The 19981-nt window shown below is 42.8% G+C and overlaps 1 protein-coding gene across 1 annotated transcript in view; it reads left to right on the top strand.

Moving 5' to 3' along the window:
- Positions 1 to 19981, top strand: part of LOC137429544 (histone-lysine N-methyltransferase SETD1B) — a 237926-nt gene that overhangs the window by 63700 nt on the left and 154245 nt on the right. The window contains exons 8-10 of the mRNA XM_078779562.1: positions 11448 to 12386; positions 13415 to 14377; positions 14669 to 14845. Of these exons, the coding sequence (XP_078635688.1) occupies positions 11448 to 12386; positions 13415 to 14377; positions 14669 to 14845 (2079 nt within the window). The remainder of the gene's footprint in view (positions 1 to 11447; positions 12387 to 13414; positions 14378 to 14668; positions 14846 to 19981) is intronic.

The following is a 19981-nucleotide window of genomic DNA, read 5'->3' as shown; positions in this document are numbered from 1 at the left end:
ACATGTGCAACATCGATGTAGAAGACGTCTCCTGCACGACGCTCTGTCTGGCTGGCCCGAAAAAACTTTTTCAGGGGATCTTGTGAGAATATTGCAACAAGGACGTATCTGAGGATAATCAAAATAAAGGCAAATTACTGCACTGTAGTCCCAAGAAGGAAGCTGGACATTAAACACACACACACACACACACACACACACACACACACACACACACACACACACACACACACACACACACACACACACACACACACACACACACACACACACACACACACACACACACACACACACACACACACACACTATACATGTATAGTGCATTCTGAAAGTATTCAGACCCCTTAACTTTTTTCACATTTTGTTATGTTGCAGCCTTATGCTGAAATCTTTTAAATTCATTTTTTCCCTCATCGATCTTCACTCAATACCCCATAATGACAAAGAGAAAACAGGATTTAAAAAAGTTTTGTAAATTTATTACAAAGAAAAAACTGAAATATCACATTTACATAAGTATTCAGACCCTTTGCTATGACACTTGAAATTTAGCTCAGGTGCCTCCCATTTCTCTTGATCATCTTGGAAATGTCACCACACCTTGACTGGAGTCCACCTGTGGTAAATTCAATTGATTGGACATGATTTGGAAAGGCACACACCTGTCTATATAAGGTCTCACAGCTGACAATGCATATCAGAGCAAAAACCAAGCCATGAGGACGAAGGAACTGCCTGCAGAGCTCAGAGACAGGATTGTGTCGAGGCACAGATCTGGGGAAGCCCACAAAAACATCTCTGCTGCATTGAAAGTTCCCAAGAGCACAGTGGCCTCCATAATTCTTAAATGGAAGAAGTTTGGAACAACCAGGACTCTTCCAAGAGCTGCCCGGCCAGACTGAGCAATCGGAGGAGAAGGGCCTTGGTAAGAGAGGTGACCAAGAACCCGATGGTCACTCTGGCTGAGCTCCAGAGATCCTGTGTGGAGATGGGAGAAACTTCCAGAAGGACAACGATCACTGCAACACTCCACCGAGCTGGGCTTTATGGCAGACGGAAACCAAACAGATCAATGTTGGTTTCATCAGACCACAGAATCTTGTTTCTCACAGTCTGAGTCCTTTAGGTGCTTTTTTGCAAACTCCAAGCGGGCTTTCATGTGTCTTTCACTGAAGAGAGCTATATATATATATATAAACAAACGTACTTACACATGCACATATAAACGCACATATACAGATATATTATAAACTTGTAAAATCTATTATATTTGAAGTTATAACCTTGACTTAGAAGCAATTGACTGATTTCCCAACATCCGGATCATCAGCTGGGCACCGTTTTTCATCGAGGTTTCGATCCTTTCAGCCCAGAACCCTTCCAAACGGCGGGTCCACATCAGTAGATTACTCGACATCAATGGACCCACAACCTCAAACTTGTGTCCAGACAGTTAGACAACACAGCAATGTAATATCCTTATTTAAACTCATCTAATGACTACATTTATTTAAAGTGTTAACACTAACGAATAAATTAAATCATAAATCACTTTATATGATAATACACGAAGCAATAAACACTTTACCTGATACACACGTCCATTACACAGCAGCTCTATCTAACCTTCGATTCAAACTGTTATTCAAAGATTCAAACTGTTTAACCACACTGTTTATAGTTAACCACAAATATTCAAACTGTTTATAGTTAATCACAAATATTGAAAGTGTTTATAGTTAACCACAAAGATCAAACTGTTTAACCACACTTTATATTTAACCACAAATATTGAAACTGTTTATAGTTAACCACAAAGATTCAAACTGTTTAACCACACTCTTTATATTTAACCACAAATATTCAAACTGTTTATAGTTAACCACAAATATTGAAACTGTTTATAGTTAACCACAAAGATTCAAACTGTTTAACCACACTGTTTATATTTAACCACAAATATTCAAACTGTTTATAGTTAACCACAAAGATTCAAACTGTTTAGAGTTAACCACAAATATTCAAACTGTTTATAGTTAACCACAAATATTCAAACTGTTTATAGTTAACCACAAATATTCAAACTGTTTATATTTAACCACAAATATTCAAACTGTTTATAGTTAACCACAAAGATTCAAACTGTTTAGAGTTAACCACAAATATTCAAACTGTTTATAGTTAACCACAAATATTCAAACTGTTTATAGTTAACCACAAATATTCAAACTGTTTATAGTTAACCACAAATATTCAAACTGTTTATAGTTAACCACAAATATTCAAACTGTTTATAGTTAACCACAAATATTCAAACTGTTTATAGTTAACCACAAATATTCAAACTGTTTATATTTAACCACAAATATTGAAACTGTTTATAGTTAACCACAAAGATTGAAACTGTTTAACCACACTGTTTATATTTAACCACAAATATTGAAACTTTATAGTTAACCACAAAGATTCAAACTGTTTAATCACACTGTTTATATTTAACCACAAATATTCAAACTGTTTATAGTTACCAACAAATATTGAAACTGTTTATAGTTAACCACAAATATTCCAACTGTCTAACCACACTGTTTATATTTAACCACAAATATTCAAACTGTTTATAGTTAACCACAAAGATTAAAACTGTTTATAGTTAACCACAAAGATTCAAACTGTTTAGAGTTAACCACAAATATTCAAACTGTTTATAGTTAACCACAAATATTCAAACTGTTTATAGTTAACCACAAAGATTCAAACTGTTTAGAGTTAACCACAAATATTCAAACTGTTTATAGTTAACCACAAATATTCAAACTGTTTATAGTTAACCACAAATATTCAAACTGTTTATAGTTAACCACAAATATTCAAACTGTTTATAGTTAATCACAAATATTGAAAGTGTTTATAGTTAACCACAAAGATCAAACTGTTTAACCACACTTTATATTTAACCACAAATATTGAAACTGTTTATAGTTAACCACAAAGATTCAAACTGTTTAACCACACTGTTTATATTTAACCACAAATATTCAAACTGTTTATAGTTAACCACAAATATTGAAACTGTTTATAGTTAACCACAAAGATTCAAACTGTTTAACCACACTGTTTATATTTAACCACAAATATTCAAACTGTTTATAGTTAACCACAAAGATTCAAACTGTTTAGAGTTAACCACAAATATTCAAACTGTTTATAGTTAACCACAAATATTCAAACTGTTTATAGTTAACCACAAATATTCAAACTGTTTATATTTAACCACAAATATTCAAACTGTTTATAGTTAACCACAAAGATTCAAACTGTTTAGAGTTAACCACAAATATTCAAACTGTTTATAGTTAACCACAAATATTCAAACTGTTTATAGTTAACCACAAATATTCAAACTGTTTATAGTTAACCACAAATATTCAAACTGTTTATAGTTAACCACAAATATTCAAACTGTTTATAGTTAACCACAAATATTCAAACTGTTTATAGTTAACCACAAATATTCAAACTGTTTATATTTAACCACAAATATTGAAACTGTTTATAGTTAACCACAAAGATTGAAACTGTTTAACCACACTGTTTATATTTAACCACAAATATTGAAACTTTATAGTTAACCACAAAGATTCAAACTGTTTAATCACACTGTTTATATTTAACCACAAATATTCAAACTGTTTATAGTTAACCACAAATATTGAAACTGTTTATAGTTAACCACAAATATTCAAACTGTCTAACCACACTGTTTATATTTAACCACAAATATTCAAACTGTTTATAGTTAACCACAAAGATTCAAACTGTTTATAGTTAACCACAAAGATTCAAACTGTTTAGAGTTAACCACAAATATTCAAACTGTTTATAGTTAACCACAAATATTCAAACTGTTTATAGTTAACCACAAATATTCAAACTGTTTATAGTTAACCACAAATATTCAAACTGTTTATAGTTAACCACAAATATTCAAACTGTTTATAGTTAACCACAAATATTCAAACTGTTTATAGTTAACCACAAATATTCAAACTGTTTATAGTTAACCACAAATATTCAAACTGTTTATAGTTAACCACAAATATTCAAACTGTTTATAGTTAACCACAAATATTCAAACTGTTTATAGTTAACCACAAATATTCAAACTGTTTATAGTTAACCACAAATATTCAAACTGTTTATAGTTAACCCCTCCCCCTACCACGACCACGTGTTGTCTCAATCTGCCCTTTTTCTCTCCTTCCTTCATATCTCAACCCTCTCCAGCCGATACCTTCCAATTCTAGTTTTCACCATACTCCTTCAACCTTTCTCCTTCTTCCTCAGATCCACGTTCACCTAACCTTCAATATATATGTGTGTGTGTATATATATATATATATTAACAAAGAATTTAAAAAGTAGGCCCCTCCTCCCGCACTAAAACAATTGCTTATACACCTCCCTGTTCCTTCGTTCTCTGCTCACCTGGCTGTCAATCTCCTTTTCTTCTGTTCCTGCTTCTGAACCGTCTGGAATCCTTAATCCCCCTTTGCCTCCATGCCCTCACTTCAGGGAATTTCCCAGATAGTTTTCACGGTTTCGTTTAAAAACATTTCAACCTCTCCCCTGCAGTGTTGTATTCTGTTGTATATTATAACACACTCTTCTTCTTCCTCTTGGAAAGGCTTTCTTCAATTTGCTCAACAAATCACTCCATTTCAAAAAAAAAATTCAATCTCTTACAGTTCTTCCTTTCTACATTCCCAAAACTCACCTGCATTCCAGCCCTCCTCTAACGTCTTCAAACAGATCTCTGACATCAAAATCACAAGAAACTCATTTTCCAATAAATGTTCATTTTCCATTAATCATCCAACACTTTCTAAAAACCCAACTCACCCCTCCCCTCCTAAACTACCCTCCTCACCCCTCCCCTTCAAATCTCCCCACCCTCCATTTTTCTCCAATTCTCCCCTCTCACCCCTCCTCATCAAAGCGGCCTCCTCCCCGCTTCCTTTCTCTTCCAACTCAAACCTCCATCTCCTCCAACCTTCTCCCTCGATCTGCCCCCCCCCCCCCTCAAACAACACCTCACTGTGCCTCTTTCAATCACCATCAAACCTTTTGTCCTACTCATCCTTCCCTTTCTCCTCGCTCTGCTGCAATCTCTGACACACTATCAACAGCTCTCCCTACCTCCCCCCCTTCATCATCTTACCCTACCCCTCCCCTCCCCTGTCCTGTATACGATGCTCCCCATTCCTCTTCATAACGGTGTGGACCTCAAACATCTGGGTCCTTTGCTCAAACCTGATTGATCTCTCCATACAGGTTGCTTCTGACAAAGCAGACTTGATCTGCTTAACAGAAACTGTCCTCCTTCAAGATGTCTCTGATCCCATAATATCTCTCCTTGGTTATTCCCTCCCTCCGGTATGATAGACCTGAGCCTTGTCCTGGTGGTGGAGTTGCTATCTTCATCAAAAACTTTCTTCCTCACTCTCCCTGCACTGCCCTCTCTCCACCCTACCCCCAGGAGTATATCTGGCTACGGCTTCCCCTCTGCTCCCACCTTTTGCTCATATGTGTGTTGTACCATACTCCAAACAGTGATGACTCCATTTACATTTCGCTGTCTGACAACATGGACCAACTTCTATCCACTCATCCCAACTCTCTCTTCCTCATATGTGGTGACTTCAACTGTCATCATGCCAGCTGGCTGGGTGTGGGTACCTCTCGTACCAGCCATGGCATCTCAGCAAAGGACTTCTGCGACTCATTGGGACTGACACAATCTGTCAATTTTCCAACCCAGTTCTCCATCAAACACAACAACAACAACATGCATTTTAAAGGCCATTTTCCCTGCTAGAGCGGGGGTTAGCCTTGCGGTCCCCATGACAATCTTCTCCATTTTGCTCTATTTTCTGCATCTCTCCTTGTTAACCCCCTTGCCCGCATTTCTTCTTCCACTATCTTTAGCCAAGTCTTTCTCGGTCTTCCCCGTCTTCTACTTCCTTCTACATTCATTTCCATCACTCTTCTCAACCAGTCACTTTCATCCTTCCTCAACACATGACCAAACCATCTCAACCTGTTCCTCTTCACAGCATCAATCACAGGCTCTATTCCCATCATCTTTCGCAATTCATCATTTGTCTTCCTCTCTCTCAACGATACTCTGCACATCCGTCGAACCATTCACATTTCCACCCTTTCCAACCTTCGTTGCTGCTCTACGTTCATTACCCATGTCTCGCTCCCATAAATCATAACACTTCTCACACATGCAGCATACACCTTTCCCTTCAGCTTCAACGACACTCCCCTCATCATCAGCACGCCACTCAATTCCCGAAACTTCTTCCATGCACATCTCACTCGAGCAACGTTGCCGTTGCCCAGTTCTCCATCAACGGAGCATAATCTCTTCTCGACTTGGTTATGACTAACTTCTGATCATTTCCTTGTAAAAGTGGACATCTCTCTGTCCATTCTCAAAGAGTCTCTTCAGCGTCGACGAGTCTGACATTTTACTCAGGCCAACCGGCAGTCTTCAAGCAGCCTTCTATCATCTGGACTGGTCTCCCATCTCTACTGCACTGACATCAACTCATCCTCGGAATTCTTCCAAAGTAAATTGCTCTTTCTCATGCACAGATTTATCCCATATCGTCTTCAGTTGTCATACCTTTCCTCCCGTCCATGGTACACTGAATCTTGTGGTGAGGCAGTTGCCCTAAAACAACTTGCCTTCGCCCCATGGAGGGCAAATCCAACTGAAGATAATCTCAGTTCCTTTCACAAAGCTCGGAACAAGTGTGTGTCTACACTCAGGAGTACCAGGAAAGAATATATCTCCACTGTCAAGACTGAACTCTCAAACCTGTCTCCCTCCTCCAAATCCTGGTGGCGTCTGGTCAAATCTGTTTCTGGTGTTTGTTCCCCCTCCATCCCCTCCCTTACCTCAAACGGCTACACAGCTGACTCTGCACGTGAAAAAGCCGAATGCCTCAACTCTGTGTTTGCCTCAAAATCTTGTGACCAAAACCCATCTCTCTGTACCCACCTTATCCAGTCGAACCCAGCTGCTCTTGGACTCTGTGTCCTTCTCTCCCGACAAGGTGGAGACGTTTCTGTCAAACCTCGACTGATTCTTCAACTGGACCAGACGGCATCAGCCCACGGGTCCTAAAATCCTGCTCTTCCGCTCTAACTCACCCTCTCTCTATTCTCTTCTCCCTCTCTTTTGCTCAAGGTCATCTGCCATCAGCTTGGAAATCAGCCAACATCACCGCTTTACACAAAAAAGGTGCAAAAACAGATCCTTGCAACTACAGACCAATCAGCCTGCTCCCAATTATCATCAAAGTCATGGAATCGATCATCGCTTCTGATATCAAATCCTTCCTCTTCTCCAATGGATTTATCTCTGGTCATCAATTTGGATTCAGACCAGGTCATTCTACTGTGGACATGCTGCTTCTGCTGTCTCAACAATGGATGGAGGTCCTCAATGCCAAACAGGAAATCAGAGCTGTCTCCCTTGACATATCTCGCGCCTTCGATGCAGTCTGGCACCACACCCTGCTCACCAAACTCTCCTCCTATGGTATCCATGGAAACCTCCACACATCGCTTGCCGACTCCCTCTCTGGTCGCAATCAACTTGTGGTTCTGAATGGAATTCTCTCATCTCCCAATTCCTGTTCAGGTTGGAGTTCCCCACGGCAGTGTTCTGGGCCCTGTGCTTTTTCTGGTCTTCATCAATGATCTCTCCGACTCTCTGGAAAATCCTCTCTATCTCTTTGCCGATGACTCCACTCTCTGCCGCTCCATTCCTCATCCCTCAGATCGGCAGTCTGCAGCCTCCTCACTCCCTGCAGACCTGGACAAAATCACAAACTGGTCAAACAAATGGAACATGTCTTTCAATCCTGATAAATCTCACACTCTCACTTTGTCAACAATCCTCTTGAAAAGTTCTGTCACTCAAGCTTTTGGGTCTCACTCTCTGCCATGATCTTTCCTGGGAAAACCACATTTCCAAGCTGGCCTTCAAAGCCAGTCGCCGCCTGGGCATCCTCCATCGTGCGAAGTCCATTCTGGGAACTCCTGAGTTTGTCACCACATACAAAGCTTTCATCCGCAGCTTGATGGAATACTGCTCTCTCCTCTGGGCTGGTTCTCCTGCCTCACACCTAGCTCGGCTTCATGCTGTTGAAACCAAAGCTTTCAGAATCATTGGTACAGTATCTTCTCCGATGAAGCTGATTCTGAGGGCCTTTCTCTCTCTCACCGCAGGCAGGTAGGTGGTCTTTCTGTCTTCTACAGACTCCTCTCCGCTCTTGCTTCTCCTGCTCTGTCTGTGCTTTGTCCCCCAAATTCTGCAGGACGCACAAGATCTGCCAGCAACCCTCTTCTGGTGAAACTGCCAAAAACAAGACTCTCTGCTCACCTTCACTCTTTCCTTCCTCTTTTCTCCCACCTCTGGAACAAACTCCCACACTCTCGTCAATCCCACTCCTCCCTCCAGTTCTTTAAAAGAGCTGTTCACCACCATCTCTTATCTTCCCCCATCCAAAACCTTGATCCTTTCTACCTGCGTTAAAGCACCCCAAATCCACCTCTTCCAATCTCCAACTTCATTCCTGAAAGTCCTTGTCATGTCCCTCTTGTTTATCCCATGTACCCTGTCCGAGCCCCCTCTCCCTTCCACAGATCTCCTGATGTTCCTCTTCTCTACTGTTGTTGTGCTTCCTTCTCTCGCCTCCCTTGTCTCCTGCTTCCTTTGTTATGCAGTCGTGGCCAAAAATATTGGCACTCTTGCACTTTTTTCAAATAATGCACCATTTCTTCCAGAATATTGTTGAAATTTTAAAATGTTTTAGTATCGACATTTGTATTTATTTGGTTTGCAGTGAAACAAAACAAAAAAAGCTGAAAAAATTACTAAATCTTAGCTTATTCCACACAGAAATCCTAAAATGGCACAGACAATGTTATTGGCACCTTTTTGAAGTTGTTGGAAATAATTAGATTTCAAGCAGGTGATTCTCCTTTACTTTGGAATTGAACTCACCTGTGGTGAGCTACAGGTGCCTGCAATATAAAAATCACTCATTCAACCAGTTTGAATAGAGAAAAGGAGTCATTCTGCTGTTTTGTGTCAGTGTGTGTACCGCAACGAGCATGGAGAAAAGAAAGAAAACTAGAGAATTATCTGCGGAGGTCAGACACAATATTGTAGCCAAGCATGGACAATCTCAAGGCTACAAGTCCATCTCCAGACATCTTGATGTTCCTATGTCCACCCTACGCAATGTTATCAGGAAGTTTAAGGCCCATGGCACTGTAGCCAACCTCCCTGGACGTGGCCGCAAGAGAAAACTTGACCGAAGATTGCAGCGAAGGATTGTTCGAATGGTGGAGAAAGCACCTCAATCAACTGCCAAACAGATTCAAGCTGACCTTCAGACATAAGGTACGTCTGTTTCAAGTCACACCATCCGTCGCCAACTCAATGAAAGGGGGTCTATGGTCGGAGACCCAGCAGGACCCCACTGCTGAGAGAGAGAGAGAGATGTAAGAAAGCCCGACTGGAGTTTTCCAAGACGCACCTGAACAAGCCAAAACCCTTCTGGGAGAATGTCCTGTGGACAGATGAGACCAAATTAGAGATTTTTGGTAAAGCACATCTCTTTGTTTACAGAAAATAAAATGAAGCCTTCAAAGAAAAGACCACCTTCCCTACAGTCAAACATGGAGGAGGTTCAGTGATGTTTTGGGGTTGCTGTGCTGCCTCTAGCATTGGGTACCTTGAATGTGTGCATGGCATCATGAAATCAGGAGATTACCAAGACATTTTGGAGCGCAATGTTCAACCCAGTGCCAGAAAGCTGGGTCTCCGTGAAGGTCGAAGGTCATGGGTCTTGCAGCAGGACAATGTCCGCAAACACACTTGGAAAAAGCACCCAGGAATGGTTCAAGACAAAACACTGAACTGTTCTGAAGTGTCCAGCAATGAGTCCAGATCTAAATCCCATTGAACACCTGTGGGAAGATCTGAAAACAGCAGTTGGGAGAAGGCACCCTTCAAATCTTGGAAAACTTGAGCAGTTTGCACAAGAAGAGTGGGCCACAGTGCCAGTAGGGAGGTGTAGGAAGCTCATTCATGGCTATAGGAAGCGCTTGACTGCAGTTATTTTGTCCAAAGTCTGTGCTACCAATATTAAGTCTTGGGTGTCAATAATTTTGTCAATGCCATTTATTTTTATTTTCTGATTTAAAAGGATAAATTAAGTTCTGAATCCAAAACAAAGATTCTGTAATATTAACAGTGAAATAAAGAACTGGGGAGACCAAATACTTTTGTCAATTTCAACTTATTTTTTGGATTAAATTATGAGTTATTTGGAAAAAGTGCAAGGTTGCCAATATTTGTGGCCACGACTGTATGTTCTGTGTGTTATCTCCGATACAAGCCTTGACTTGGTATACAAAAGAAAAATCATAATTCTTGTATAAGTTTCGGAATGATCAATTGTTGAAGATAAAAAGCATGGATATTGCAGAGTTTTAGCAATATCGCAAAATGCATAGTATGCATTGGTTATCGCAAATTTTCTTTTGCTCATATGATAGAGAAATGTCTTGGCTATATTTCAGTGAATCTGTGTTTACTTCTGTCTATTGTTTGACAAATTGCGTGGCTATATGTAAAGTCATTTTCAGGCCTGTTTCACAACGTAGGATCCGAGTTCCAGACCCCGAGTGTAAGCGCCTACAGTCCTTCATTTCCAGTGTCTATGGTTTGTGCGCATGCAACACTTTTCATACACACAATTTAAGGGTAATTGAAACAATATTTTTGTAACATGAAGTGTGATATTGACAAACCAGGGGTTTTTAAAACTTTTATTTGGTGTGGGGGCCTCGTGGTGTGACAATGGACTGGCATCCCAGAGATTGCGAGTTCACGTCTGGCTTAAAGTAGCATTATTATTTGTATTTTGATTAAAAACTTCTGGAAACCAAGCTTGTCTCAGGAGAATGACCCCGTCGCTTGAATTGTTGGTAAAAACCCAGCTGGCTCATTAAGGGCATTCAGTAAGGTTGTAATAAGCCTGCCCTTTATGGCTTGGTCTGCAATCTTTTTGGATGATTCTGAAATCTGTAGTCTCATGGCAACTTGGGATGGAAACTAAAATGCTGTCTGCAAAGATGCACTAAAAATACTTCTACATAAAAATGAATAAATAAATCTAATCTTCCGAGACAACTTTTTTATCGAGGTCACTAATGTACCGGTAATTGTGTTGTTTATGGGATGTTACATAGGTCGTTGAGCCATAAGAACCATTTTGAATGTTTTATAAACCTGTGATTTTCTGTTCCCATTCCACTACTGGTCATCTCTTCTTTTTCTCTTTCAATAGAAGCCGCCTCGGGTCACAGCTCGAAGCCCATCTCCGTGCACTCCTGCTGTAACCTCATCCCCACCTCTCAACACCAGCCCAATGTCCACGCCCACGTCTGGAGGCATCTCAGGACCAAGCAGCCTCGACTCTCGCATTGCAATGCTGCTTAAGGAGAAAAGAGCAAAGTTCTCATTTCTAGAAGAATCGGGTCCTACGCATCGTGACATGTCACCGCGACACTCTGATCCACCACCGCTTCCACCATCGCCTCCTGCCCCTCCACTTCCACCTTCATTCCCTCAGTTCATCTATGGGTTTTCTCTGGACGAGGTATCTCCAATACCACTGATTCTCCCTTCTTCGCCGTCCTCTTTGGAAGGTGGAATTGAATCTGATGGTGGAAAGGATATTCAGAGGCAAGAACTAGAGAGGAAAGGCGAGTTGAACAAAGTGAAAGATGAAGAACTATGCCTGGCAGACATGCAGAAAAGCAGAAGGACATTGATGCAGGTATCAAGACGAGAGCAAGACGAGTTGGAGTGTACAAGGGCTCGACGAAAGGGAAGCGAGGTGAAAGACAATGCGAACAGGAAAACAGGGACTGACCTGTCACGAGGTATTAATTCTTTATGTCGGGAAAGTGGTGTCGCACGTTCTGCTCGACACGAGTCCACGACAATATCCAGCCCAAAAGGTACTTCAACGATATGGAGGCACGAATTTGGTTCTGCACCAACTACTTTTCCACCAACTCCTAAGGAAGAGCCAGTGAGGCCACCGTCTCCACCTGGTCACCCTTGGAAACAACCGCAGGAAAACCCACCATCACCTGCCTGGGTGCCTCAACCACCCGCAACTTCAGAACCATACAATGCAGCGACACCTCAAGATGAAATGCTTGGTCAGACTAAAGAGAACGAAGATGGGATCGTTACTACCAAGGAAAACACAGGACAGGTAGAATTGGGCTACGAGGTTGCCCAAAAGATGTGTGCCGTTTATAAATCTTTGCCTTTGTTCTTGTTCTTCTTTTCTACAATGATGTAATGCTCATGGCGGAGCTCACATGCAGGACAGAGACAGTTTTTAAAAAAGTTTTTTGTTTTTTTTCTGGCAGTTAGACATCGTTGTACTTTCATATGAATTACAAGTACATGAATCGACAATGGACAAACACATATGGTATATGGGATTTAAACCTGTGATCCCTGCATCATGAGCCAGATGTTCTTACAGGAACACTAACAGGCCAATCCAGGACAATTTTGGTTTCTTTTTATTTGTGTTTAAGATGCTTTCGTTTTACATGTCTGATAAATGTGGGGGTGGGCAGGTAGTGGAGGGGGGTAGGTAGGGTTGGTGTCATGGGCGATGGTGCTGGACCTTAAAAAGGAGATGATTCACAAAGAATCACAGGCATGGGTATGGGCTCATTCCTGTGAATCATTCTCAATCTCCTCTCCTGGCTCGTCAGAGTCTATCAACATATTCCATCTGAGAAAAAACAAAAGAAAAGGGAATTTTATCCTGCTAATCCCCGTTTTTTCCCCAACTGCCTTTGTCTTCCAACTCGATATCCCTTTTCTCCTTTGAATAAATTGCTATGGCCGAGGTTCTAATGTTTGGAACTCAGATCCAAATCCTATATATGGTTGATTTGTCCATTGTCTACTTCCATCCTTGAAATACATGTAAAAGTGCATCAGTATCTCCCAATGTCCTTGTCATGCATGTGCTGCATGTACGAGCTTCTCCGTGATTCTTGGGCCCATCTGTTTCATGAACACTTTCAGTGTTGTTTGTCCCATAGCTTTGAGAGCAGTATTTTGTATTTACTTTATGATATATTTTGGTCAGTGTAGTGTTTATTTTCCAAGGAAACGATCGTTCTCAGTGTACATTTATCTGTTTTACCTTTTGTCCCATGCTATCTTTCCTGTCTGTGACTTTAAGCTGGAACTAACAGCATCTGCCCTAATGTTTAGGTGTCTCCTTCTGATGATGACATGGACATCTCAGCAGATGAAATGAGCTCTCCTCCAGCCATTGAACAGGGTGTGTCTGTGGCAGTGGATGTCAATTCTGTGGCAGTTACCCAATTACCTCCATCGTCCACTGGAGCCCTCACAATCCAGACTGCATCTCTCCCTCATCTTCCATTACCACCACCCCCTGGTTTCCCTCCAGCAGTTATGCCTCATTATTCCATCCATCCACCCCTTCCTCCACCCTGTGTTCCTCCTCCACCTCCACCCTCTCCCATGGTTACACCTCTGCAGTCGATACATCCTTCAGTCCTTGTTCCCCCACCACCACCCAGTACAGTCCATACACCTGTTCCACCAGTACTGCCTCCGCTTCGTCTGCCACCATTTGGCATGCCTGGCCAAGCTGACCTGGTGCAGAGGTTGGCACCGACCTGGCTGTTTGGTGGCACCATGCCACTCCGGACACCGGCTATGTCCTTCCAGATGCAGACGCAAATGCTTAGTCACATACACATGATGCAGCAGCGCTATTCGTCCATTTCGACCATTCCAGTATCGGCGTCCTGTCCATTCCCTCACATGCCCACCACGATGCACACCGCTTCTGTAATAGCACCACCACCCCCTATTCACACCGCACTACTCCCTGCCCCGAATAGACTGCCTAAGGTCCCACCGCCACCAATTCCATGGCCAGGGTCCTTCAACCCTGCTGTGCCTCCACCGGGCTTTCCTCCTCGGCCACCTACTGAGGAATGCCCAGGGATCCAAACTGTCACTGCGATCCCACCTCCTGCAAAAAAGGAAGATCCGCATCGTGCCACAGTGGATGGCGTGCTGGAGGCTGCGATCAAAGAGTTGAAGAACATAATGATCAGGGACGTGACCCGTCGCATGGTCGAGGGATTGGCCTTCAAGACGTATGACTTGTGGTGGGAAATGCACGAGATGAAAGCTAAGGTAGGTTTCTGTGGTAATGTGTGGGGTAATTTTAGAACACCTCGTCCACACTCCCATTTGCATCTCTAGTACAGCATTAAGCAAACTCTGTTAATTTTTACTCTTTTGTTACCAGTTAATGAAATGACCTCTAATCGATGGTATTATTGTACAATTTCGTAGCTTTATGATTGCTCTGTCCCTGTGTGGTGTTGTTCAGCTCTCACAATCTCTTGGCACCATTGCTCAATTTCTGAAACCTCTTTCTTACTAATTTCTTTTGAACCCTCCTTGTGCCATTGGTCCTTAAAGACCAACTTTTTGACACCTACGAAAGATGATGAGGCAAGCCGGGTATCTGGCTCCTTGCCTGTGTCGGCACCTTGTACCTCGGCTATCGACTGCTGGAGCAAAGGAACTGGTTTGGGCTTGGACAGTGTGGGCCTTGGGATGGGTCTGCGTGGTGCACTTCATCTACCTTCGTTTAAGGTATGTTGTACAAACATGTTCCTATTAACCTGAAATCCCAGTCGTCATTATTCTTTACTTTTCCGAATATGACTTGTTTATAATGCAGTAGCAATTTGAAATACAAAAGACAAATCAGGAATTACCTGTTTGCACGTTTTGTGGGATAGCTTCACTTCCTTCCTGGGTTTGATAAATATACAGGATGGTCCAAAATGATGTGCACTTTCCCAAACAGCTGTCATTATTACCTCCACCACCGAAGGTTATGCTTCCACCCCTGTTTATTACTTGCCAGAAAAGATTCCGGCAAGTATGTTGATCTGTTCGTTTCTCTGTCTGTCTGTTTGTCTGTCTGTCTGTCTTTTTGCAGCACTACGTCTACACCGTTGCACGTAGAATCGCCAAACTTTACACACATATTGGTCTTGCCCGGGAATAGACTGTGCCCAATTGATGACGTCATAGGTCACGTGGTTCGGCCGCCATCTTTGGAAAACCGAAAATATTAGCACCTCCATATAGTGAGAAAGTGCTGAATAGAAAAAATTGAGACATGGCTCATTGTAAAGAACTCTCAATGGGGAATATAATATGTTGATGATGACGTCATAGGTCACGTGGTTCGGCCGCCATCTTGGAAAAACCGAAAAACGTTGCACCTCCATATCTCCGAAAGTGCTGAATATAAAAAATTGAGACATGGCTCATTGTAAAGAACTCTCCATGGGGAATAAAATATGCTAATGATGACGTCATTGGTCACGTGGTTCGGCCGCCATATTTGTCCTAAATGGCTGATAAAAAAGTAAATTCCGGCAAGTCCTCAGTCTCTGACCGATTTTTAATTTGTTTGTTTGTCTGTCTGTCTGTGAGCAGTATATGTCAAAAGGTTGTGCACTGATTCGGACGAAACATGGTGGACAGGTCGGTGGTCGGGTGGGTTACGAGGACAAATTCATTAGACCTTATAAAGATCCAGATCCGGAAATAAGAATTTTTTTTCTTTTCTAAGTGATTCTTCACCATTGAGAGATGGCGCTAAAAACGATATATAGCATGACATTTGAAAAAGTTGTGGACGAGTTATGACAAAACTTGGTAGATGAGTTGGGTAGGTGACGCAAATAAGCACATTCAATTTTGGTTCAGGTCCGAATCCAGATCCGGCCTATCAGTGAGATACAAAACGGAAACTGTTGAGCCTGGTGGAATTACAGTTGTGGCCAAAAATATTGGCACCCTTGCACTTTTTCAAATATTGCACCATTTCTTCCAGAAAATTGTTGAAATTAAAAAATCTTTTGGTACCACATTTGTATTTCTTTGGTTTTCAGTGGAAGAAAACAAAAAGAGCTGAAAAATTACGAAATCTTAACCTATTCCACACAGAAATCCGAAAATGGCCCGGACAATATTATTGGCACCTTTTATAAGTTGTTAGAAATAGACATTTCAAGCAGGTCATTCTCCTTTACTTTATAAGTACACTCACCTGTGGTGAGTTGCAAGTGCCTGCATTATACAATCACTCATTCAACCAGTTTGAATAGAGAAAATGAGTCATTCTGCTGTTTTGTGTCACTGTGTGTGGTCCAATGACCATGGAGAAAAGAAAGAAAACCAGAGAATTGTCTGAGGAGGTCAGACACAAGATTGTAGCCAAGCATGGACAGTCTCAAGGCTACAAGTCCATCTCCAGAGACGTTGATGTTCCTGTGTCCACCATACGCAAGGTTATCAGGAAGTTTAAGGCCCATGGCACTGTAACCAACCGCACTGGATGTGGCCGCAAGAGAAAACTTGATCGAAGATTGCAGCGAAGGATTGTTCAAATGGTGGAGAAAGCACCCCGATCAACTGCCAAACAGATTCAAGCTGACCTTCAGACACAAGGTACGACAGTTTCAACTCACACTATTCATTCGTCACCAACTCAATGAAAGGGGTTTTTATGGTAGGAGACCCAGGAGGACCCCACTGCTGATAGAGAGACATAAGAAAGCTTGACTGGAGTTTGCCAAAACACACCTAAGCAAGTCAAAATCCTTCTGGGAGAATGTCCTGTGGACAGGTGAGACCAAATTAGAGCCTTTTGGGAAAGCACATCATCTCTATGTTTACAGAAAACAAAATGAAGCCTTCAAAGAAAAGACCACCTTCCCTACAGTCAAACATGGAGGAGGTTCAGTGATGTTTTGGGGTTGCTGTGCTGCCTCTAGCATTGGGTACCTTGAATGTGTGCATGGCATCATGAAATCAGGAGATTACCAAGGCATTTTGGAGCGCAATGTTCAACCCAGTGTCAGAAACCTTCACCGCCTCTTGAAAACAGCTGCCAGATTCGGCCTGCAGTTCAACAGCGACAAGTGCAGCATCAAAAAGCCACAGATTCATTTTTTGGTCTCATCTTTGACCAACAAGGTGCCCACCCAGACCCAGGAAAAGTGGCCACAATCCAGAGCTTACCAGACCCGAAAAACCTCTGTGAACTTCGCAAGGCACTTGGTAACATTACGTACATGGGCCCCCCTTTATACCAAAGCTGTCTGACCTAACAGCCCCCCTTTGGGAACTGGTGAAATCAGAGCAACTAGAATGGACAGCCAGCCACAGCCAGGCTTTCCAAAATGTCAAGGACGCCATCTGCCAGGAGACCTGCCTAACATACTTTGACCCACACAAACCCACAATACTACAGGTCGATGCCTCCACAAAAGGCCTTGGGGCTTGCCTAATGCAAGATAACAAGCCCATTGCCTTCGCGTCAAAGAGCCTTTCCGAGGTGGAGCAACGGTATGCCAACATTGAGCGTGAGATGCTAGCCGTTGTATTCGGGTGCGAACGCTTCCACACTTACCTATACGGTCGGCTCTTCGTTGTCGAGAGTGACCACAAGCCCCTGGAAATGATCAGCTTGAAAAACCTCACTGCTGCCCCACCCCGACTGCAACGGATGCTACTGCGACTTCAGGGGTATGACACACGCATCAAGTACAAAGCTGGCAAAGACATGCTCCTAGCCGATGGACTGTCTCGCTTGCTGGCACCAACGCAAGCGCCAGCTATCCAGCTTGACGTGAAAGTGGAGCACCTCCAATTCAGCCATCAGAAGACGCAACAAGTGCAGCAAGCCACAGATGCGGATGCCCTCCTAACCATGCTCAGGAGAGTCATCATGACTGGATGGCTGGAAAGGCGCCAGGATCTGCCCAGTGAACTGAGGCCATACTGGAATTATCGCGATGAGCTGAGTGTTGAAGATGGTGTCATGTGGAAGGGGGGGCCGGCTCTTTATCCCTGCCAGTTTACAACATGAAACCCTCAGGAAGCTATATGAGGGCCACCTCGGTATCCTCAAAACCCAGCTCGGGGCATGCAATTGCGTGTTCTGGCCCAAGGTGAACGAGGACATTGAAAACTGGATTGGCTCCTGCCACATCTGCCAGATCCATCAGCGTCGGCAGTCCCAGGAACCAATGATCCCACACGAGATCCCGACCAGGCCATGGCAAACACTGGCTGCAGACTTATTCCACCTGGATGGACATGACTACCTCCTGCTCGCGGATGTGTACTCCAGGTTTCCCATTATTCGAAAACTTCCAACAGGGGCAACGAGTAACGACGTAATTGGTAATCTGCGGCTGGTATTTTCAGAGCAGGGCATGAGCGACAATGGAGGCCATTTCAGCAGCCGCGTTTTTAAAAAAATTGCTGAGGACTGGAGCTTCAACCTACGTACTTCAAGCCCACACTACCCGCAATCAAACGGCTTCATAGATCGCCAAGTGCAAACCATGAAGAACACACTACACAAAACAAAGCTCTCTGGTGCTGACCCACACATGGCCCTCCTCATTTTGAGGACCATGCCCATCGACAGCCACCTCGCATCACCTGCTGAGCTACTGAATCAGAGGAAAATGAAATCCAACCTGCCTACCAAGGTGCCAAACATAGCACCGAATCGGGACGTAACCCTAGAGGCACTTGAACGTCGGCAAGCAACCCAAAAATAATACTTTGACTGCCGGGCTGGCCCCAATCTTGCGCCACTTCAACCGGGCCAACAAGTTCGGGTTCCCGAGGAGGCTGGGCGGTCCCACACTTGGGAACCAGCAATTGTGTCCACCACCCACTCGTAGCCAAGGTCGTACGAAGTCGTCACGGAAACAGAAAACATCCTGAGGCGGAATCGCCGCCACACCCGACACGCTCAACAGACCCAGCCAAGGTGGCCCGGAGCCCGAGATGTTCCAGAATTCCCTCGACGATACTGAAGTTGACCGTGCCATTGCCAAGGGACAACTGGGTGTTGATGAGGAGCCACCATCATCTCCACATACCCAAGCGCCTACCACACCACCAGCATCCCAAGCTCGATCTGGTCGCACGGTCAGACGGCCTGTCAGGCTGGATATTTGATTCCCAGTGGTCTAGCTAAGGTAAATATGTGGGTGGATAGCCATCCTGAACTGCATTGCAATTCACCCGGTAATACTGTGATTTTCTTTTTGTTTTGTTTCTCTCTCTCCTTATGTTTCTAGCCCATTTGATGCTCTGTATGAACTTGTCTATTTTTTTTTTTTTTTTTCATTTTTGGAGAAAGGGGGATATCATATGAATATGTGAGCGGAGGGCGTGGCCTATGCGAAGGAGCGTGGGGGCTGAGAGTCGGGAGGTGGGATACGAGGCCGAGTGACATGGCTTGCTGTGCTGTTCATTAAACTGGTCATCTCCTAAGTTGAGACTTGGATTCATCTTATTACAGAGGGGTGGAATGCAGGTGAGTTTAGGGAATGTAGGAAGGAAGAACTGTAAGAGATGGAATTTTTATTTGAAATGAAGAGATTTGGTGAGCAAATCGAAAGCAACCGTTCAGAGAAGAAGAAGAAAAATGTGTTATAATATACAGTCACGTGAAAAAGTAAGTACACCCCATGTAAAGTTTTGAGTTTTTCAACATATTTCAACATACAGCTATTTGATCTTCATTTCAACAACATTGATAGATAAAGGTGATATAATATAACGAATATCATGAAATATTTACATTTTGTAGTCCATTGTATAATTTAAATAAACATAAATGCAAATTTTGCATGTGGAAAAAGTAAGTACACCCCCACATTTATCACTACTTCAAATACCTAA

The sequence above is a fragment of the Myxine glutinosa genome, chromosome 6 (genome assembly GCF_964187855.1).
Source record: "Myxine glutinosa chromosome 6, kmMyxGlut1.1, whole genome shotgun sequence".
NCBI lineage: Eukaryota > Metazoa > Chordata > Myxini > Myxiniformes > Myxinidae > Myxine > Myxine glutinosa.
This window is presented reverse-complemented; position numbering and strand designations above follow the sequence as displayed.